Source organism: Aulostomus chinensis, chromosome 2 (genome assembly GCF_037954235.1).
Source record: "Aulostomus chinensis isolate RoL2024-O1b breed Wild chromosome 2, RoL_Achi_v1.0, whole genome shotgun sequence".
Classification (NCBI taxonomy): Eukaryota; Metazoa; Chordata; class Actinopteri; order Syngnathiformes; family Aulostomidae; genus Aulostomus; species Aulostomus chinensis.
In genome coordinates, this window is record NC_141321.1 from 6146731 (window position 1) to 6165543 (window position 18813).

The 18813-nt window shown below is 45.5% G+C and overlaps 1 protein-coding gene across 7 annotated transcripts in view; it reads left to right on the top strand.

Annotated features, from left to right (window-relative positions):
• Nucleotides 1–18813, top strand: part of crtc3 (CREB regulated transcription coactivator 3) — a 44231-nt gene that overhangs the window by 12326 nt on the left and 13092 nt on the right. For 5 of the 7 annotated variants that reach the window (XM_086224533.1, XM_086224565.1, XM_086224557.1 and 2 more), the window contains 3 exons: nucleotides 3517–3578; nucleotides 14312–14374; nucleotides 17171–17274. In XM_086224533.1, coding sequence (XP_086080659.1) covers nucleotides 3517–3578; nucleotides 14312–14374; nucleotides 17171–17274 — 229 coding nt within the window. The remainder of the gene's footprint in view (nucleotides 1–3516; nucleotides 3579–14311; nucleotides 14375–17170; nucleotides 17275–18813) is intronic. The other 2 variants (XM_086224570.1, XM_086224580.1) reach the window with 1 other exon arrangement.

Sequence of the window (18813 nt, forward strand, 5' to 3'; positions counted from 1 at the left end):
CTGAGGGTCACCCCATCATCATAGCTGTTGGAAGAGGGTGACTAGGAACGCAGGAACATGTCTGATGGGTTTTTCTCTGACTGGAGAAACCATTGAGTAGTTTCCACGGCTACGATGACCACAACACAGGGTGACATGGCTGTCTTAACGCTGTCATGGTAAAGCTGCTACATTGACCATGGGAGCCACACGCACCCATGCAGGCCTCAGGCAACAGACCACTTTTTTCACGTGGGAGTCTATTTTTTGTTCCCGTCTACTCTGGACAACGTGGTCTGCCTTGTATTTACACCAACAGAAACCACACGGACCCTTGTGATCAAAAGAGGAGCACAGTGACCTTCCTCTGTCAATGGAGTGTAGAAGCCCGCGCTCATCAGAGCAGAGGAATCATCCCACAGTGGTTCCCCTACGCTGATGCTGGACCCGGGCCCCCCTGAAAGTCAAGTTAATTGTATTTGGTTTCATTTTGTATAAAGGGGCCACATCACACCAGAAGCCAATCTGGTCACTTCTCCTTTAGAGCAGGTCTCACCTTGTTCCTTTATCAGAAAAAATAGTTAGGCTTGTCTTGTTGTTGTAATTTATGCAAAGGCATTTCAGTTCACACACACACACACACACACATATATATATAAAGATGGATGGATGGATATGTAGACAGATAGATAGATAGGGTAGATCAACTGGGGAGATAATTGGGCGGTGGAAGGAAGATTTTGAGGAACTCCTCAATCCCACCAACACGTAGTCCATGGAGGAGACAGAGTTGGGGGGGGGGGGGGGGAAGAAGTCACCGGGGCAGTTAAACAACTCTGTTTCCATCCAGGGGTGGATGAGATCCGCCCTGTTGTGGGGCTGTCCTGGTTGACACGTCTCTGCTACATTGCGTGGACATCGGGGCGGTGCCTTTGGAGTGACAGACCGGGGTGGTGGTCCCCGTTTTTAAGAAAGGGGACCAGAGGGTGTGTTCCAACTATCAGGGGATCACACTCCTCAGCCTCCCTGGTAAGGTCTATGCCAGGCTACTGGAGAGGAGGGTCAGGGCGATAGACGAACCTCAGATTGAGGAGGAGCAGTGTGGTTTTCGTCCCGGTCGTGGAGCCGTGGATCAGCTCTTCCCCCTCGCTAGGGTGCTGGAGGGGGCATGGGAGTTTGCCCAACCAGTCCACATGTGTTTTGTGGATCTGGAGAAGGCCTATGACTGTGTTCCCAGGAGCACCCTGTGGGGGGGGGGGGGGGGTGCTCGAGGAGTATGGGGTCAATGGCTGCTCCGTCTGTCTACCGGAGGAATGAGAGTCTGGTCCGCGTGGCCGGTAGTAAGTCAGACTTGTTCCCAGTGAGGGTTGGACTCCGCCAAGGCTGCCCTTTGTCACCGGTTCTGTTCATAACTTTTATGGATAGAATTTCTAGGCGCAGCCGGGTGGCAGAGGGGGTCGAGTTTCGTGGTGGGAGGATGTCTTCTCTGCTTTTTGTGGAAGACGTAGTCCTCTTAGCGCCATCGGGCCACCACCTTCAGCTCTTGCTGGGACAGTTCACTGCTGAATGTGAAGCGGCTGGAATGAGAATCAGCACCTCCAAGTCTGAGGCCGTGGTCCTCAGCCGGAAAAGGCTGGCCTGCCCACTCCAGGTCGGGGGGGAGGTCTTACCTCAGGTGGAGGAGTTTCAGTATCTCGGGGTCTTGTTCACGAGTGAGGGTAGGATGGAGCGGGAGATTGACAGGCGGATTGGGGTGGCGTCCTCAGTGTTGTGGGTGCTAAACCAAAAGGTGAGGCTCTTGATTTACCTGTCAATCTACGTTCCAACCCTCACCTGTGGTCATGAGCTCTGGGTAATGACTGAAAGAACAAGATCGCCAATACAAGCAGCCAAAATGAGTTTCCTTCTCAGGGAGGCTGGGCTCTCCCTTACAGACAGGGTGAGAAGCTCAGTCCTTCAGGAGGGACTCAGAGTAGAGCTGCTGCTCCTCCAGGTAGAGGAGTCAGTGGAGGTGGTTCAGGCATCTGGTGAGGACACCTCCCTCAGGAGGTGTTCCAGGCATGTCTGACCAGGAGGAGGCCTCAGGGCCAACCCAGGACACGCTGGAGGGATTATATCTCTGGGCTGGCCTGGGAACGCCTCAGGATTCCCCTGAAGAGCTGGTGGACGTGGCTGGGAGAGGACAGTCTGGGCTTCCTTGCTGAGGCTGCTGCCCCCCGACCCGGACCAACCGGATAGGAGGAGGAGGAGGAGGAGGACTGTGTGTGTGTGTGAGTGTATACATACATCCATACATACACATATATAAATGTATGTGTATGTATGTAATATATATTTATGTGTGTATGTATATATGTATATGTATGTAAATATGTATATATGTATATACATATATGTATGTATATATGTATGAATATATGTATATGTGTGTGTGTGTGTGTGTGTGTGTTTCTAGATGTCCTCCAACAAGCCATGGGTGCAGCTCACTGCTCTCTCCAGTGCCTGTCAGTTAGACCAAACTCCACCAGCCTCCTCAGTCTTGCCCTCCACAGACAATGCCAGCAACGCAGCGTCAGCTCTCAGCAGTCAATCAAATAATGCTGTCATTGTTTAATTCAGTGTCTGAAAAAGGTTGTGCTTTATGTTCATGCTTTTATCTGAGCTTTGACCAAAATGGGGGCACAATATATAATAATATATTTCAACGTATTTATTCACACCCTGTGAGTGCTTGGATCCACTAATCAGGGCCAAGATCTCAAATCAGGCATGGCACGCACAGTTGGAGATGAGGGCCAATTTTTAGCAGATTTGTTGCCGTGTTGCTATTTTTAGACACCTGGCCGCACCTTATTGATTGCATAAGCAATGATCTGTTGTGAGATAGGTGTCACATGGCCCCATTGGCCCTGTGTGTGTGTGTGTGTGTGTGGATTGGATTGGATTAACATTTATCAAAGGAATTTAGGAAGTTGTGATTTAAAGACGCTGGAAGATGGAAGTGGAGAGCGGGACGCTGCCCACTGCTGCTGAGGGACTGGTTAAATGCAGAGGATGACTTCTTTTGTCATCTATTCTGTGCCATAATGAAGACTTTGTTCTTCCTGCTTGTTTCTCTGGAATGCCAGACATTTTGGAGGGCTGTTTTGCAGTTTGACCAGTTCTACTGTGCAATTTTCCACATGACGACTGTCAAAAGATGCCTTTTAAATTACAGTGAGCGCGTTAAAATAAATTTGGTGCAACTGCAAGAAGATCTCGGGGTGTAAACTTTATTCTTGGCATTGTGTTCATATATGTTGCAGGTCCTGGCCTTGCAGAAAGGCCACTTAAAGCGTGGAGTGCACGTTCACACAGGTTCCTGCCCTGCTTGCATTGGAGAGTGATGCTTTCTCCTTCTCTTCTCTTTTTTTATTTTGCAGCAGTATTAAATAATATGTTTGTGTGTTTTGTTTTTGTTTGTTTTTTATAAAATAAACCTGCTATTACAACGATAATCCCATTTTTTTGCCAAAAAACTTCTTAACAACAACCCACATGGAGAGCTCTCCGTATGGGACCGTGTACCTGTCCCCACCTCCGGACAACAACTGGAGAAGGTGAGTGTTTCCTTTGACTCTGATATTATTGTTTGCTCTTGCTACTCTGACTAAATTATTTTCACAGTAAGAACTGTTTCCTCTTTCTTGCCTGTTTCCTGTACCAACTTTCTCTGTGCCTAACAGCATTTTGTCTTTGGATCCAACCGCCTTGCACAGACTCAAACAGAAATCTGCAGAATGTAACCAGCAGACACTCTTAGCTGAGCTCAGGCAGCGTGATGGGTGGAGCTGTTGGCCTTCGTTGTTTCTGTTGAAATGCATCGTTGTGATGTGTTCAGCCTGGGGAGGCTGCGTCGACATAAAGGTGTTTGACAGATAGACGTTTACATTAAAGGTCATGCCCAACAGCACATGTCCCACTGTTAGGGGGATTTTCCGTTGTCATAGCACCAGCGCCCTGTCGTATCTTCAGCTCTGCAGAAAATCAATCCCAGTACCTGCTGTAAAAACCAATGCTTGACTCTTTATTTGAGCTGCCAGATCTCATGTTTTAGCTCTGGCTGTGGCTGCACAGAGCCATCAGCGCAGTCGACAGCTCGTCCTCAGTGTTTACAAGGGAGTGAATTAAGGCCCTGTGATAAAAATCTCAGCCAAGCTCCTCCTCGCTGCTCTGTCTTTCACTCTCGCTCTTTCTCCACACTTGTGTTTTGTACGGTGCTGGGCCGGTTGCCAGTCACCCTGCCTCATCTTCTTCCACAATGCCAGCAAAGACATTTGCCAGGCTTCGTGTTGAGAGTAATATAACAGCTCGTACTGTAGCCACCAATAAAGTCCACGCCCTCTCATCATTGTTGATGGCACAAAACAGGTTGGCTGACAAATGTCCTGACGGAGCGACCAGACGTCAGTGTTGTCAGAGTGGGTGTGTTTCTGGGAGCCGTGTGGCTAAATTCTGAGGTGTCATTTAGCCGACACTGATTTTCTTTTTCTTCTCTGGTAGATGTTAATCACTTGATCATCCAACCTTCCGTGACAATCCAGGAGTGTGTCTGCTACTTGACTTAGCATTCATACAGCTATGATTTTGTGAAGATCTAAAGTGCAAAAAGGTTTTGTTGGGGTTCCAGTAGTTTGTTCATTTTACATGAATCACTGTACGGGGTCTTCTTGTGGACATGTGGTTCTATCACACGTTTCTCTTGTTATTGTAGCTGCCACAGCGTTCCTGCCTGTGACAAGAAATACAACCTATATTTTTGAGTAACATCACATCTCTTGCCTGGTTGTCTCCCTCCCCTGCACCGTAGCATCAGCAGGCCAGAGCTCGCCTCCTGCTCCAACCTGCAGCAGATTGTTGTCACAGTGTGTAACAAGGATCAACTTCCCCCTCGGCAGTGGGTTTGGATCCAGTCTCGCTGTCACAGGCAGATATGGTAGCAAGGATCGATATCATGAAACGTATTCGGCAGACTTTCAGCCCAGTACGTTAAACTGAACATTTTCCTGTTCCTGTTCCTGAAATGGGAAAACGTTTGGTGTTTTTTTTTTTTGGGGGGGGGGGGGGTATATTTGACACAATACAATGTTTTGATAACTCATGAGAAACAAAATGACTGAGCTGAACTGATTATCCATTAAAATTGAATAAATGTATACCATTATTAACTTGGGACTGGCGATCTCTTCTCAGCGTCATGACTGGAATGAAGAGGTGATCGATCCAATACGTACCTGTCATTCTGTGTCTGGTTACTTTCCTCACGTGACGTTTAAAAGAACATTTTTAGGAACGTGCAACATTGCTGTCGTTCCCAGAGCCGGACCGGAAGGTGGATAGCATTCGCTCCTCTGTGTGTGCGTCTGACTCCCACAGAGCAGCTGATTGCTGGTTAGCTTAGCACAATGAATGGTAACATATGCTTTCCCGTAGCCTATTAACCCCCTAGTCAGATGGAGTGTCTTTTTTTCCTTTAGACATTGCTAGTGGTGGCCTTCAGGCCCACAAATTCTTGCGTTTTGCCAGACCTGTTAAATGGCCAGTCAGAGCCTGGACGATGGGCTCTGGATCAGGTCGTTGATTGGTGTGGTCAGCCTGATATCCGGATCAGTGTCTGTCTACGAGAGCTACCTGTGCACTGCAGGCGAGCAAAAGAAATGTACGCACACACGCTAGTTGTGTTGCACTCCCAGTTTCAACTTGTAGCTTGACTAAACCAGAGGACGGTATTGTGGGGAGAATGGAAGTCTTTCCAGATCAGTGAGGCTCATCTTTCAAGACGCCGCTGGGGCTCCCAGTGAAGAAAATGATTTTGTTGCCCTCCTTTAAAAGAAACGGTTATTAGATTTATAAATCCATGGAAATGGGTTTAGCCTCCTCTTGCAGTGAGAGGAAGATTTGCTGTATCTCGATCTCAGGGGAGAGTGGGGCGGTTAGTGTTTACAACACCAGCCACATCTGCACTGCATTACAGCCAGGCAGCGCTGGAGGAGAGCCACCAGCTCTTTAACTGTTTGACCACCGTGGAGTGCTCCGCTATCTGCTCTTCATCCAGCCACCCATTTACTGCAAACTTGGAAACTGAGCCAGTTCACATCAGCTAAACAGAAGTGGGCGAGAGAGTTGTGCGCAGTCAGCAGATATTTTCAAGGGCTCAGTCTATGAAGGAAGAGGCCGGAAGTGGTTGTCCCAGCCGTGACATTTCCACTAGCACTATCTCAGGAACGCCAGGAAGGAATTCCTTAAGATTTGCCACAAAACTCCACTGGTACTCGAGGATGAACTGAAAAGGGTTTGGTGGTCAAAGTCCCCTGTGCCAGGCACAGTTCGCGGAGGTACACTCTCAACAATGCAGCGATTGTAGTTTCAGCACATTTTAATATTTTAACAATAATAAAATTCCAAGATGGAATCAAAAGTTGTTTTCGGTTTTGTCTGCTCTTTGTCCACTCAACACAAGGTGTTGCCAACTATTATGTGTAGTGCTGGAATCCCAGACAAGCTTCCTTCTGTCCGAGTTCTTGGAGCTAGAAGAAGCTTGTGAGTCTCCTTCAGAGCTGCTGACCACTGCGGTCTTGCCTTCAAACAGAGCTTCCTGCAGCCCTCCTTCTCTCTCTCCTTCAGCTCTTACGTTGGTTTAATTGATTACTGGCAGACTTTTGATTTCTGTAGGCTAATTTCTGCACTGCTGTGGCCACAAGAACTCTTTTCTGATAATTCGTTCTTTATTTTACAGTCAGTGGTCGTGGCGCTCACTGACATGCACAGGAAATTAAATAAGGAAGTGTCAGTGTACAGTAAATTCAATATAAACTTTTGTGGTTTAGCATGTATTTGGTTTTGTACAGGACTGCTATTGATTTTGAGGTTTTTCCTTTTACGTATTCAACAGGTTTTTTTCCAGTTAAGTTTATGATCAATAACAAACCCAAGGAATTTGGTCTCCCAAACCCTTTCAATTTCAATATTAGAGATTTTTAATTTAATATTACTTCCAGATTGGTTTCCAAATACCATAAATTTGGTTTTGTTTATATTACGAGATAATTTATTGAGATCAAGCCAGGTTTTGAGCACTCCAAGCTCTTTTTCAACAGTGTGCACAAGTTCTTCCAAGTTTCTCCCGGAGGAGTACAAGTTTGTGTCATCAGCAAATATAACCCTTTTTAACTTGTTGGAAACTAAACAAATGTCATTAACAAAAAGAATAAACAATTTGGGGCCAATGATGGAGCCCTGAGGCACTCCACAGGTGGCTGGTTTAAATTCGGACACTGTTTCATTGATTTGAACAAATTGCTGTCTGTTTTTTCAGTAACTTTTCTGCCAGGCGTGAGCTGTCCCTCTAAAGCCATAGTGCTCCATTTTCCCAGGAAGCAGTTATGATCAATGGCATCAAACGCTTTACTGAAATCTGAAAAGATACCGACTGCATGGAGGTCACTGTCAGTTGCATCAGCTCATTGTTCAGCCATTGTCATGACTGCACATGTGGCTGTTCTGTTCTTTCTGAATCCATATTGTTGCTCATTCAAAATATTGTATTTCTCGGTGAAGTTATCTAATTGCTTTATAAAGAGCTTTTCTAAAATTTTTGAGAACTGTGGCAGTCAAGCTCCTGGCCTGTAACTGTCCACACTGTGACTGTCTCCGTTTTTAAAGACAGGCACCACTTTGGCTGGTTTCATGTCTTGTGGGACGATGCCTGTTTGGAAGGAAAGGTTGCATAAATAGCTCAGAGGTTTTACAATACTATGAAGTACCTCTTTAAGTACACACTCAATAAAGTTTACATCAGGTGATGTTTTATTCTTAAACTTGTTTACAACTTCAATGAAATCCCTTTCTTCAATCCCACAAAGAAACATGGAATTTAGATGTAATTCGACCATTAAAGAGATCTTTATTTGGATCGTCCACAATAATTTTGTTTGCCAGAGTGGGTCCAACACTGACAAAGTCATCATTAAAATTGTTCACAATTGTATTTAAATGCTCAACTTTTGAGCCACTGAATCCTCCAAAATAATTAGGAAATTCAGTTTTTGTTAATTTATGTCTGATAATGTGATTTATTACCTCTCAAGTTTTTTGTATATTATTTTACTGGATTCTAGCTTTTCAGAGTAGAATTTTTTCTTATGTTGTCTCATGATTGTGGTCAGTGTATTTTTGTATAACTTGTATTTGTGTTCACTTTCATTGGTTCTTAATTGCAAAAATTGTTTTTACAGTCCAGTGTTGTTTTTGGCAGGCATTTTAGTTTTAGTCTCAGTCTTTGGACTAAATGCTTCTTAGTTCTAGTCCCATGTTCGTCATTTCTATCCTTGATAGTTTTAGTCGACCAAAACTCAAAGGTTTCAGTCAAATATCAAAGATCCTCTCAACAAAGATGTGTGTGTACTGAAGAGGCCACTCCAGTGTTAGAATGAAGCACTGAACTGATCCACCTTCAAAGGGGAGTTTCCCCTCTTTTTCTCTCTCTACCTTTTACTTTTATTATTCTGTTGCAGAAGCAGACAACACACTGGCCCACAATAGGAGTATTGTATCACAATAAAATAGGATAAACTAAATAAAAGCACACTTGACTTCCATGTGAACGACCTCATGTCCTCCATGTTGGCTTCAGCTGCTGTTATTGGTTAAAGCTTCCAGGTGTGTTGCTTAGACAGGGAACAGCAGCAGGTCTGAGGACTCCCGTGTTTCCCAGTCCCACAAACACGGGTCAAAGCACTCCACCTGCCCCCCGTCCACAAATGGACAGGGTTTTATTCATAACATGCTAGATTAATAGAAGGCTGCTTTAAACCAGCCAACATTAGCGGCCCTGGCAGCCCCGTTCATTCTAGCTTTAGCATGTAGCACTAGGAAGCGCTCTCTGCTCCACGGGGAGGTGGAACCACCACCACCACCACCACCACCACCACCACAAACTTTGGGCTTCATTCAAACAGAAACTGCATCTCAGGGCGAGCCTCACAGACTAAAGCTATGCTTCAATCATCCCTCTGTTCAGGACCACCCGACACCGCTGCTGCTGCCGTGGTGAGAGTCTCGTCCTCTGCAGACAGGCCCAGACTGTCTGTGTGTGTGTGTGTGTGTGTGTGTGTGTGTGTGTGTGTGTGTGTGTGTGTGTGTGTGTGTGTGTGTGTGTGTGTGTGCGAGAGGCTTTTAGTGCGTGTGTACTGATGATGGGGGCGTGGCCATGAGGACCAACAGCTCCAGCTGGCTCCATGCTGGTGTTTGAGCTCTTGATGGACATTGCACGCTCGTTATACTTGGTGAAGAAAACGCATGTTTTGAAACTTTGATGGTCCACCCACTCACAAGTTAGTCTGGTCTCGTTCCCGTCAGACGAAAATGTTTACAATTTGGTCACATTTTAGTCTTCACAGGGCGATGGTGACGTTCGTCTTAGTCTCATTTCCGTCATGGAAAAAAGGGTCTGACGTCGTCATTTTCGTTTTCGTCCAGCGTGACGAAAACAACACTGCTACAGTATCTTTTTCTTTTGGCGTGATTTTTGGAATCCTTTAGTCATCCAGGATGGTTCTGTATTTGAGTCTTCACCTTTTATTAAATACTGTCTTATAGGACAATGCTTATCATGTAGGTATTGAAAATTCGTGAGAAAAGCCTCGATGCCTGATTGGGATCCTCCACATAAACAGTCTCCCAATTGCATCTTTTGAGTTCTTCCTTTCAGGGTTCTAGTCTTTCTGGTGCTCTCAACCGTCTTAACCTCAATAAAGGTTCACTGTTCTGGGATACATTTGAGGTCTTTGTACTGTGCATGATCATAAAAATGGGAGGGTGATCACTTATATCGTTTATGAGCAAGCCACATGTTTGGACAATAGCAGTTGAAGAAATATTGTCAATAAGTGTGGCAGTGTCCTTGTTAGTCCTGCTAGGTTTGTCTATAAGAGGCCAGAGGCCCAAACTGAACATTGGGTTACAGAAATCCGTTGTTAACTTGTGCTCTTTCCATTTTAACAAATCAACATTAAAGTCACCATAAACAAAACACATTTCTCATGTCCTACTTTACTGATAAGGTCAACGACTGTGGTTGTAAATTGTTCAATACAAGATGCAGGTGTGCGGTAAATACAACTTGAAGTCATACTCTTGAATGTTACTGAAGCCATTTCTATTGTGAGGCTCTCCATTAAATCATCTACCACTGTGCAGTCAGTTTGTTTACACCGAAAGTCTCTTTGTACATAGAAGCCAACACCACCACCTCGCTTATTCTTCCGATTTGCTCGATAAAAAACATCCCCTTCCAACTGGAAGGAATTTTCATGTCTATGGTCTGAAATCCAAGTCTCACTTAGGGCAGTTACGTGAAAAGTATCTTTTAATGATTGGACATAATCTTTTATTTTTTCAAATTTGTATAGAGGCTCCCCCTATTAAAATGTAACACTGAGAGGCCCTCCAAGTGAAGGCGATCTAGTATTTGGCATTTGAGATTTCATCTTTGTAGGCATTTAACTCAGGATCCACATGATTCTGGAAACTCAATTGTTTGTGGTCAGTCTCCTTTAGTCTCCTGCGAGCTTTTTTGTTGTAACTGACACCTTGCCCACAATTGGAGTTTATCCAGCTTCTCACCTCACTTCCTCCAGGGCCTTGAGACAGTCCTGTGTGCAGAACTCAGCTGCCAGTCCTGCCTTTCCAGGCCTTGAAAATATGGTCAGAGTTCCACCCGTTTGGCTGCAGTTTCCAACAGCATCATCAGAAAACATCTGTGTAGCATTGACAGGGTTACAATCCTGGTTGGATGGCTCTATAAAGGGATGGCTTTTGATGGCTGGAATGACTCTGAGCTCAGAGAAACAGCAGCAGCAGCCATCTTGGATGATATCAAGTGTTCTCAGCAAACATGCACGTTTACTCTTGCCTGGAAATGTGGTTTAAAAAGTTGTGATACAATTAAGTGGACACCTGAGTACTCACGCTGATGAGATTTACTCCCTAAATGCTGAAAATGGGTACGGAAAGATCAGGATTATTTTTTAAAATTGGGACGTTGTGAATTATGGAGAGTTTGGTCGTGCCTGAAGTGTGCCAGTGCTGAGGATAGTCAGGCACTGGAGACATGCAGGGGAAGCAAAGCTGTTCACAGTCTTCAAGCTCTCCACAGCCAGTGAAATATCACTGTGAGTAGTTTCTGGGAAGAGAATCCTTTTTGGGGATTGGCTCATGTACAGCCCTGGATGCATGTCTTTGGAGACCATCTGCTTCAGGGTCAGAGCCCGGATCCAGTCCCACGCCCTCCTCCTCGTCTGTGCACTCATCTTTGGCCTGCTATTCCTGCACCAGCCTCCCCTGGGATGAAATCTCAGACCGATCTCCCTGGAGATCACGCTGCAGAACAGCTCTCCAGAGGAGAGATCTGAGAACACTTCCACTTTCTCTCTGGGAGTGGTTTGGACTTTTCTCCTGGGGTTTGATTGCAGGCCGAGGTGTTCCGATTGCTGCACTGCAATTAAAAAGTAGTCATTTGGTTTTTTAAGACCACAGCCTCCCAATGGTTGACATTTCAACCCTTATCATGTTGTTGCATACAGCAGTTTGATAATAGCTGGTGAGTCAAAATTGCTGAACAGAATTGAATGTAAAACTTATTTTACACTGAATTTTGTTTAAAAATAGAATTGCCAACTAAACCTCCTCCAAACTGGCAAGAACAAGACAGCTCATGGTTGTTGTTTCCCATCTCTGGACATTTCAAAACCACACCTGCTGAATCAACCAGTGAGCCCCTCAGTCCCTGTTCCCCAGCTCCTCGAGGTTATTCTTCTTTTTCTCGGCTTATTTGCGTTTACCTCTCTGAAGGGCAGGTTGTGGTCTTAATAAAGCAGTTAATAGTAATTTTGTGTACTCCAAAAAAACCCCGCTTAGCAGATTGATTGAATGCAGCTCCTTAGATTTACTCAGATATAAACAATGTCTGCGCGCGAGGCAGATATCAGCCTCATGAGCTCAGGTGTCAGCAGATGTCAAATACCTGAAAATGGCACAACGCTCCCTCTTCCCTCAAAGCCCATCACAAAGTAGGTGCCCTGAATTCAGACAGTGACTGGAATCTGTCAGCATTAGTCAACACAATCACAAGCAGGAAAGCAGGAAAACAAAGTATTTGTGGAATGCCACAGCTCCGCATTCCTCCATCGTTTATCTCAGGATGAATGCAGAGCGCTCCGCCTCCCAGACAGACGCAGCGGCTCAGCCAGGTGACGCTTCCACGTCGTCTGCCTGGTAGTTCTTTCTTATTTCCAGTTTGCTCTATATTTTTATACTTTCTTCCTGTAAACTGAAACGTATTCAAACAACAGATGACGATGACGACGATGCATTAGGGGAGACCACAAAGATTTTCTTTTAAAAGTGTATTGCACGTTGAAGGTGAACAAGGAAGTGGCAGAGCGATGACTCGGACCAACTCATGGCCCGTTGATAGAATCAGCATCAGCCAATCCCTGTGCTCGGAGGGCCAATTAAGGAAATAAACAATACAACTGAATGTCTTCATCTATTTGACTGGTAAATTACAACTTCACCTGAAACATGTTGCTGGCGGCGATAACCGTGTATATTAGATTTTAATGTGCAGAAGATAATGAAACGATACATGACTCAGTTTTTGGTTTTGTGTTTTTTTTTTTGCTTGTTTCCAGTTCAGTAAGAAGTAAAATTTTGTTTCTCATTGTTAAACTGTTGTATTTTATCAAATGCCAAAAAAAGGGGGAACAGCCGCGTAATACTGGCGTGCTGTACGGGTCTACGACCGACCCGCTGTCTAACGATCAGCATCAGCCATTGAAAAGTCCGTTTGGGTTTGACCAGTAGAACCAGGACAACACTAGAACTAGAAATGTGGCGTGTGTGTCCAACTGCAGGTTCTCCTTCAGCCTGGGATGTGATGAAGGAGCCTGGCTAGCTGCACCTTTAGATGGTAGGCAGGGTTTCCACCGGTCTCTCAGCAGACCTTCCTCCTAACAGTTAGCATGTTAGCTCTGGAACAGGCATTTCTCTCTCTCTCCTTATGCACTAAGCACTGAGGAGTCGTGTCTGTGGGATCTCTCCTCTGGGCTGCAATTCCAATGACCAGGAAAGCTTTGCATGAATTGCTGCTGCCAGGTGCGTGTGATGTGGCACGACTGCTCCCTAAAGGTGTAGCCAAAACATCTCCAGCTCTTCATGGTAGCTGTCTGCTAGCTTAGGAAGCGCTCGCTTGAGTGGAGCAAACATTCTGAAGGACAGTTTTGTGGTCAGATCATGTTGTGCCTGCAGTTGTGGGGTTAAGATTGGTTGAACTTCAACAGCCAGCCCAGGGGATGGGAGCCCAGGACGGGCTGGCCGTTGCGTCTCAGTCTTGCTCCTGTAATTCTCTCCCCCAGTGTTTTGCAGCCGATGGATATCTCAATGCATCGAGGTTAACCCAGCCGTGCTGGTCAAGTTTGCCATCAAACCACAACTGCTGTTTACTTTTTTTAACTTGCCCCATCAGAATGACTTACAGTTACCTCATCATGTTCCCACGTTCAGCGATTATTTGGAGTACGATGTGATCACAAGTGAGAAACAAGGAGAAAAAAATAGGACTTCAAATGTTGACAACTGGAAATTTCTTAAGCGAGAGACTCCCCGGGGGTTCCTCAATCAGAGCGTAGCCTGTGCTTTGTTCTCTTGTGTTCCTCTGTGGACCAGATATATCCGTATAGTCCGGTTGCACCAGATCCAGAAAAACTGGACTCTGGTTGCTTCAGTCAAAGGAAGAGTTGAGGCCTTTTTGCGCAGTACCTCAGAAACAGCCCCTCTGTCACGGTTCCCACTGGTTCCAGGCTGTGGCTTGAGGATTCACATCAAGTTGTTTACATTGTTGCTCTTTCTGGCCAGCCATTTCCCAGGATGCTACTTGTGTTTCGCCATCTTTTCTCCCCAGGAGATACAGCAGAGCAGCTTGGAACTCTTCTGAAGCTGCGTGTTTGTGAACTGAGTGTCAGCCGTCTTCTTGTTGGTCCTCGTTTCGTCCATTTCATCTGCTCTTCTGGTTCCTGTTAATTTTGTGCTTCCATATTTCTCAAATATACAGTGGTGTTGTTCTGAATCTCAGCCTTTTCCAGGGACTTTCTGCACTAAAACAGAAAAGAACACATTTTTTTCACCCAGATCACTCTAATTTAGGAGCTGGACTCACTTGTCCTCAGCAGCCAGGGGTCTCTACTTTCACCTAATAAATTTGTCTGTCATGCCTTTCCTCTGTCTGTCTTTGAAGGGAGCAGCCGCCATGGACTGTGGAAAAACGGCCGGGGTTTAGATTAATATCACAACTCAACAGGTGACCCTTGAACCCCGTCTCTGTCTCCATCTGTCTGTCTGTCCTTACTGCTTTATCCCTTGCTCACACAGACGTCCACAATTCCATTCTTTGTCTCTTTGCAATCTCTCTCATCTACGTAACATTCTAGTTTCAATCCTTTGTAAATCTCTGCTTGATTCGCACCGTCTCGGTAATCCTCTCCTTTCTTCCTCTGAAGCGCTGAGAGACACACAGCGTCTCAAGGAAGGCTGCTTTGGCACTTCATCCATTATTCTTTCTCTCCTTGTAGATTTCTGCTCGTCCGATCTGTCTGAGGGATTAATCCACTCGTCCTCTCTTACTAACCAATCTTCAGGACTCCGGGCTCCCAGCTCATGATTCACATTTTCTTACTTTCAGCCTTTTGACTTCTTTCCCCAAGTGTTTTTTTTGTTGTTTTGTTTTTTTGAAACTGATCTCCTTGTAAAGTTTTCTGAATTCAATACACCAGCACAATGAAGAGCCAGTTGGATTTTGTTCTGCGTTCAACTTCAGCACAGCAAAACCAGACCCTCTGAGAAGACGTGTGTGCTCACTGTGAGGAGGGGGCTGTGGTTCAGGGGCCAACCGGTGGGACCTCCTGAACCGCTGCTGAGCGTTTGGAATCACTTGCACCAGGATTAGTTTGATTCCAGCGTTTCAACACACTTCCAAACTTACAGAAGCGACCGTTTTATTAAACAGTGTAATTGATGCCAGATTTCTTGAATGGCATTTAAACAACCCTTTAAAAATGATTTCACATACCCGTACACTAGAAAGTTATTAAAGTAGCAAATCTGTAGTCAGGTGAAATGAAGAATGATTTTTTCCAGGTTTAATCCTGTGCTTCCTATTTCAATTGTTCAGTTGATAGATGCCAAATATATGCTTCAGTTAAAAAGAACAAGGGTTTGAAGACTCATCTTGCACTCTTCATTGTGTGCTCATGTTGCTGCTGTGGAAATGCGTTCGCTGATTTTTATGCCCGTCTGTCATGGGATGCACTGCACCCTTCACATAGGAACCGACGCAGCGCTGCTGGGCTTTCACACACAACCGAGCCTCTTTTAGATCCGATTCCTAAAAAAAAAAAGAAAATCAATCATATCAAACAATGATCGTTGTTTTTGTCAATTTATTTTGCATAGAATTATCCCGCAACAAACTTCACCATGCATCCTCACCGTCACCACCCCGCAGCCTGTCAGCAGTCTTAGGGCTTTTCACACTGCACTTAGCCCTGGGCTAAGAGTTGACCCTGGGCTAATTTGTTCTCTATTCACTCACAGATTATTAGCCAAGGCCAAAGCACGGGGCCAAACATTTCCTCATGCACTCCTGCTGGGGTCACTCCTGCTACCCCCAGGGTTAAAAGTCCCAGGATGCTTGTGTCAGCTGTCTTTCGTGACAGCGTCCGTAATATCAGAAAGCAGGCGCGTTATCTCTGCTGCCCCGAAGGACATGTTATTGTCCTTAACCTCCTCATCCAGCTGTTTGTATGTGTGAGTATTTCTTGTAGCTGTTCCAGTGTCCTGATGAAACTGACTGTTCATGAAAAGCCTGCATGTTCTAGAATGTTCTGTCCAGTTTGTCTTGAGCTTGAACGAGTTTGATTATTCGCACATCGCCGTGCTGAGTTAGCTAGCTAGCTTGCTAGCTGTGACCGGACACCAGTGTCCACACGTAGGAATGCAAACACAGCGCATGAGCACTGGTGACAAATCAAAGGAAGACTGTGATTGGACAACAAAACCACGGCATAAATTACACCTCATTCCGCCGCCTGGCCTCACAGTGACAGCGGGTAGCTCTTGGTTTAGTTGATTTTCAGGGAGTAACCCCATTAATGTCAGTTTAGGCCAACCCGTTTTGGAGCAGAGCCAGCAAACCCTGGCTAAAGTTGGGGTTCGTCCACTCTAGAATGTGGCAGTGTGAAAGCTCTCTTAGCCTGGGGCAACACGCAGTGTGGAAACCTTTTACTTTTCCAGAGGCGAATTACTGGCTTCATTGCAACATCAGCGCACAGCAGCAGAGCCAAGCAGCCATCATGTGGAGCTGAAGTACTTGCAGTGTGTTTGCCTTCACTTGCCAAAGAACGCAATGACACCCTGCTTTACTCCACACTTTCTTCTTGGTTATCTGGGCTGTTGCTCTGCAGATGTTCTGTGCTGTTCCCACTGACAGATGGAGATCAAAATGGCACCAGTGCTGTTTTCAAAAAAAGGACAGGAGTTTGTACTCTGCGTATTCAGTTCTGTCTTTGTCCTCAGGTGGTCGCTGCCACTCAGTGAATTGCACACCCAGCACAGCACAACCTTGTTGATCAAATATCAGATCGATCAGAACCCTTAATAATCATCGATCACATGATCATCGATCAAGGCGTTGGTTGTCATTGATCCTGATTGAAAGGGTATATCCTGCGACAGTCTGCTGAACATAATATTGTTATTCCTGAAACAGTTGCTGAATGAATGAATAAAGAATGCGTCGCAGACTGATAAGTGAATCAAACTGAGTGAGTAACAAATGATTGACATGGTTCAAATGTCACAGGGTCGTCGTCGGCCCTGTAGTTCCCCGTATCTTTGATCATTTGCTGTATTTAAGGCAATCACTACTTCTCTGCGATGACGCTCGTCCCGGTGCTGTGGGGGTGTCCAAGTGTGAGGTCGGATGAATGCTGCCTGTGTGGAGGAAGCAGACTGACTCACTGAACTTGCGGCCCTGAGAAGTCTCTGCCTCTGTCCAAGGTGCTGGAACACTTATTATTTTCCTCTTCTTCCTACACAGAACCAACTCAGACTCTGCTCTCCATACGAGTGCTATGAACCCCAACCCTCAGGACCCCTTCGGCATGAACCAGCAGATGGGTCGAGGTCCACCCCAGCGCAATGGTGAGAGTCCCACACATGCAGGGTAGTAATTGCTCACCTTCAAAGGGGTTGCCTGTGTTTCTGTCTACTTGACTGTGTGTTAATAACAGGACTTTAGTTGAGAACGTTCTACCTCAGGAGTGGAGTTCAAATGCCTGAACCTCTGCTTCTTCATCTTGATCTCTGTGTGTTTCATTTTTCTGTTTACCCTGAGTGCAGAGCTGCTCAGATGAAAGCGCCTCGCATCGGCTTTGAAAGCAGCAACACACCATTTCTCTCTGAAACTGTGATCCCACCACTCCTCTTTGTCGTTTCTACGTCCATGTTGATCACTCCGGCTCATTTTCCAATCTCACTGATCTTTGCCTGCTCAAAGACGAGAGGAAAAACTAAAGAGATATTTAGCGACTCTTTTATTCCCAGGACAGCTTTTCAAGTAGACTTGAATGCAGAAGATGTTACAGGCTGAGTCTCATTGTGAGGACACACAACACAGTTTTGGTCTTACATCGTTCAATAATATGGTATCATAAACTCCCATAATGCACGACCTAATAACTTCTAACTAAGGAGGCATCTGGCCGTCCTGAGTTTGGACTTGGACTGGTCTCGCTCAGTTGGATGAACCCTGAAGTCATGGACATGTTACAGTTCATTTCCAGGGTGTTACAGAATCATATCAAGCAGAATGCTCTCATTAACCTTCACCAAAGTTGCAGGTCTTGAACCACAGTTTACTGACATTTTTCGTGTTGCTGTTTGGTTTCACTTTTGTTACTGAGCTGTGTGACACAAACGGGTGATTGAGAGGGACTCAGCACCCTCATTGGTGGCCAAGCAAATGTACTGGCAGTTGTAGGACTGCCCGTGGGTGTGCTGATCTTCAAGTGAGGTGGGATCGTGCACGTTGCTGCCATATTCCTATCTTAAGGCAGCACAAAGTGTTGGCATTGTGCACCATTGACCAACAATTGATGAATGAATCTTATCATTTGGATCTCCCGACCCGCTGGCAGGGTTGCTCTGAATCTAATGGAAGTCAATGCACTTCTACTTCATGTTTTTGGTTGAACAACTGACATCAGGATCAAATATTAGAACATTCAAGCAGTTATACAGGACAGAGGGAACTCTACAGGGGAACTGAAGTTTTAATTTTTGAAATTAAAAAAAAGAAAAAGGTCAGAGGGCAGTAAGATGACACTTTAATGGCCAAAGTTGTCTTAGTTGTCCAATCAAGAGATTGTTTGAAACTTTCCTTGCACCAGGTTTTGCATCCAGATTATGCATCATTGCTCAAATCTTAGTGGCTTCTTCATGCTACATTTGCACTTTTATCACGTGCTTCAGACCACGGAGCGCGGTGCCTTCACACCAGTCCAGGGCGCTGCCCTTTGTGGTGGAGGTGTAGCCTTGTGAGAGCACAATACCATGTAGCTGTGGCTGAGACCTGATACGTGGGTATGTCAAAGCAGACACCGGTGCAGTATGCAGTTCGCTCCTATTCTGGGCCCGTGGCGTAGTGATCATGCCAGTTTATGATGTTTGTGTTTCTTCCTC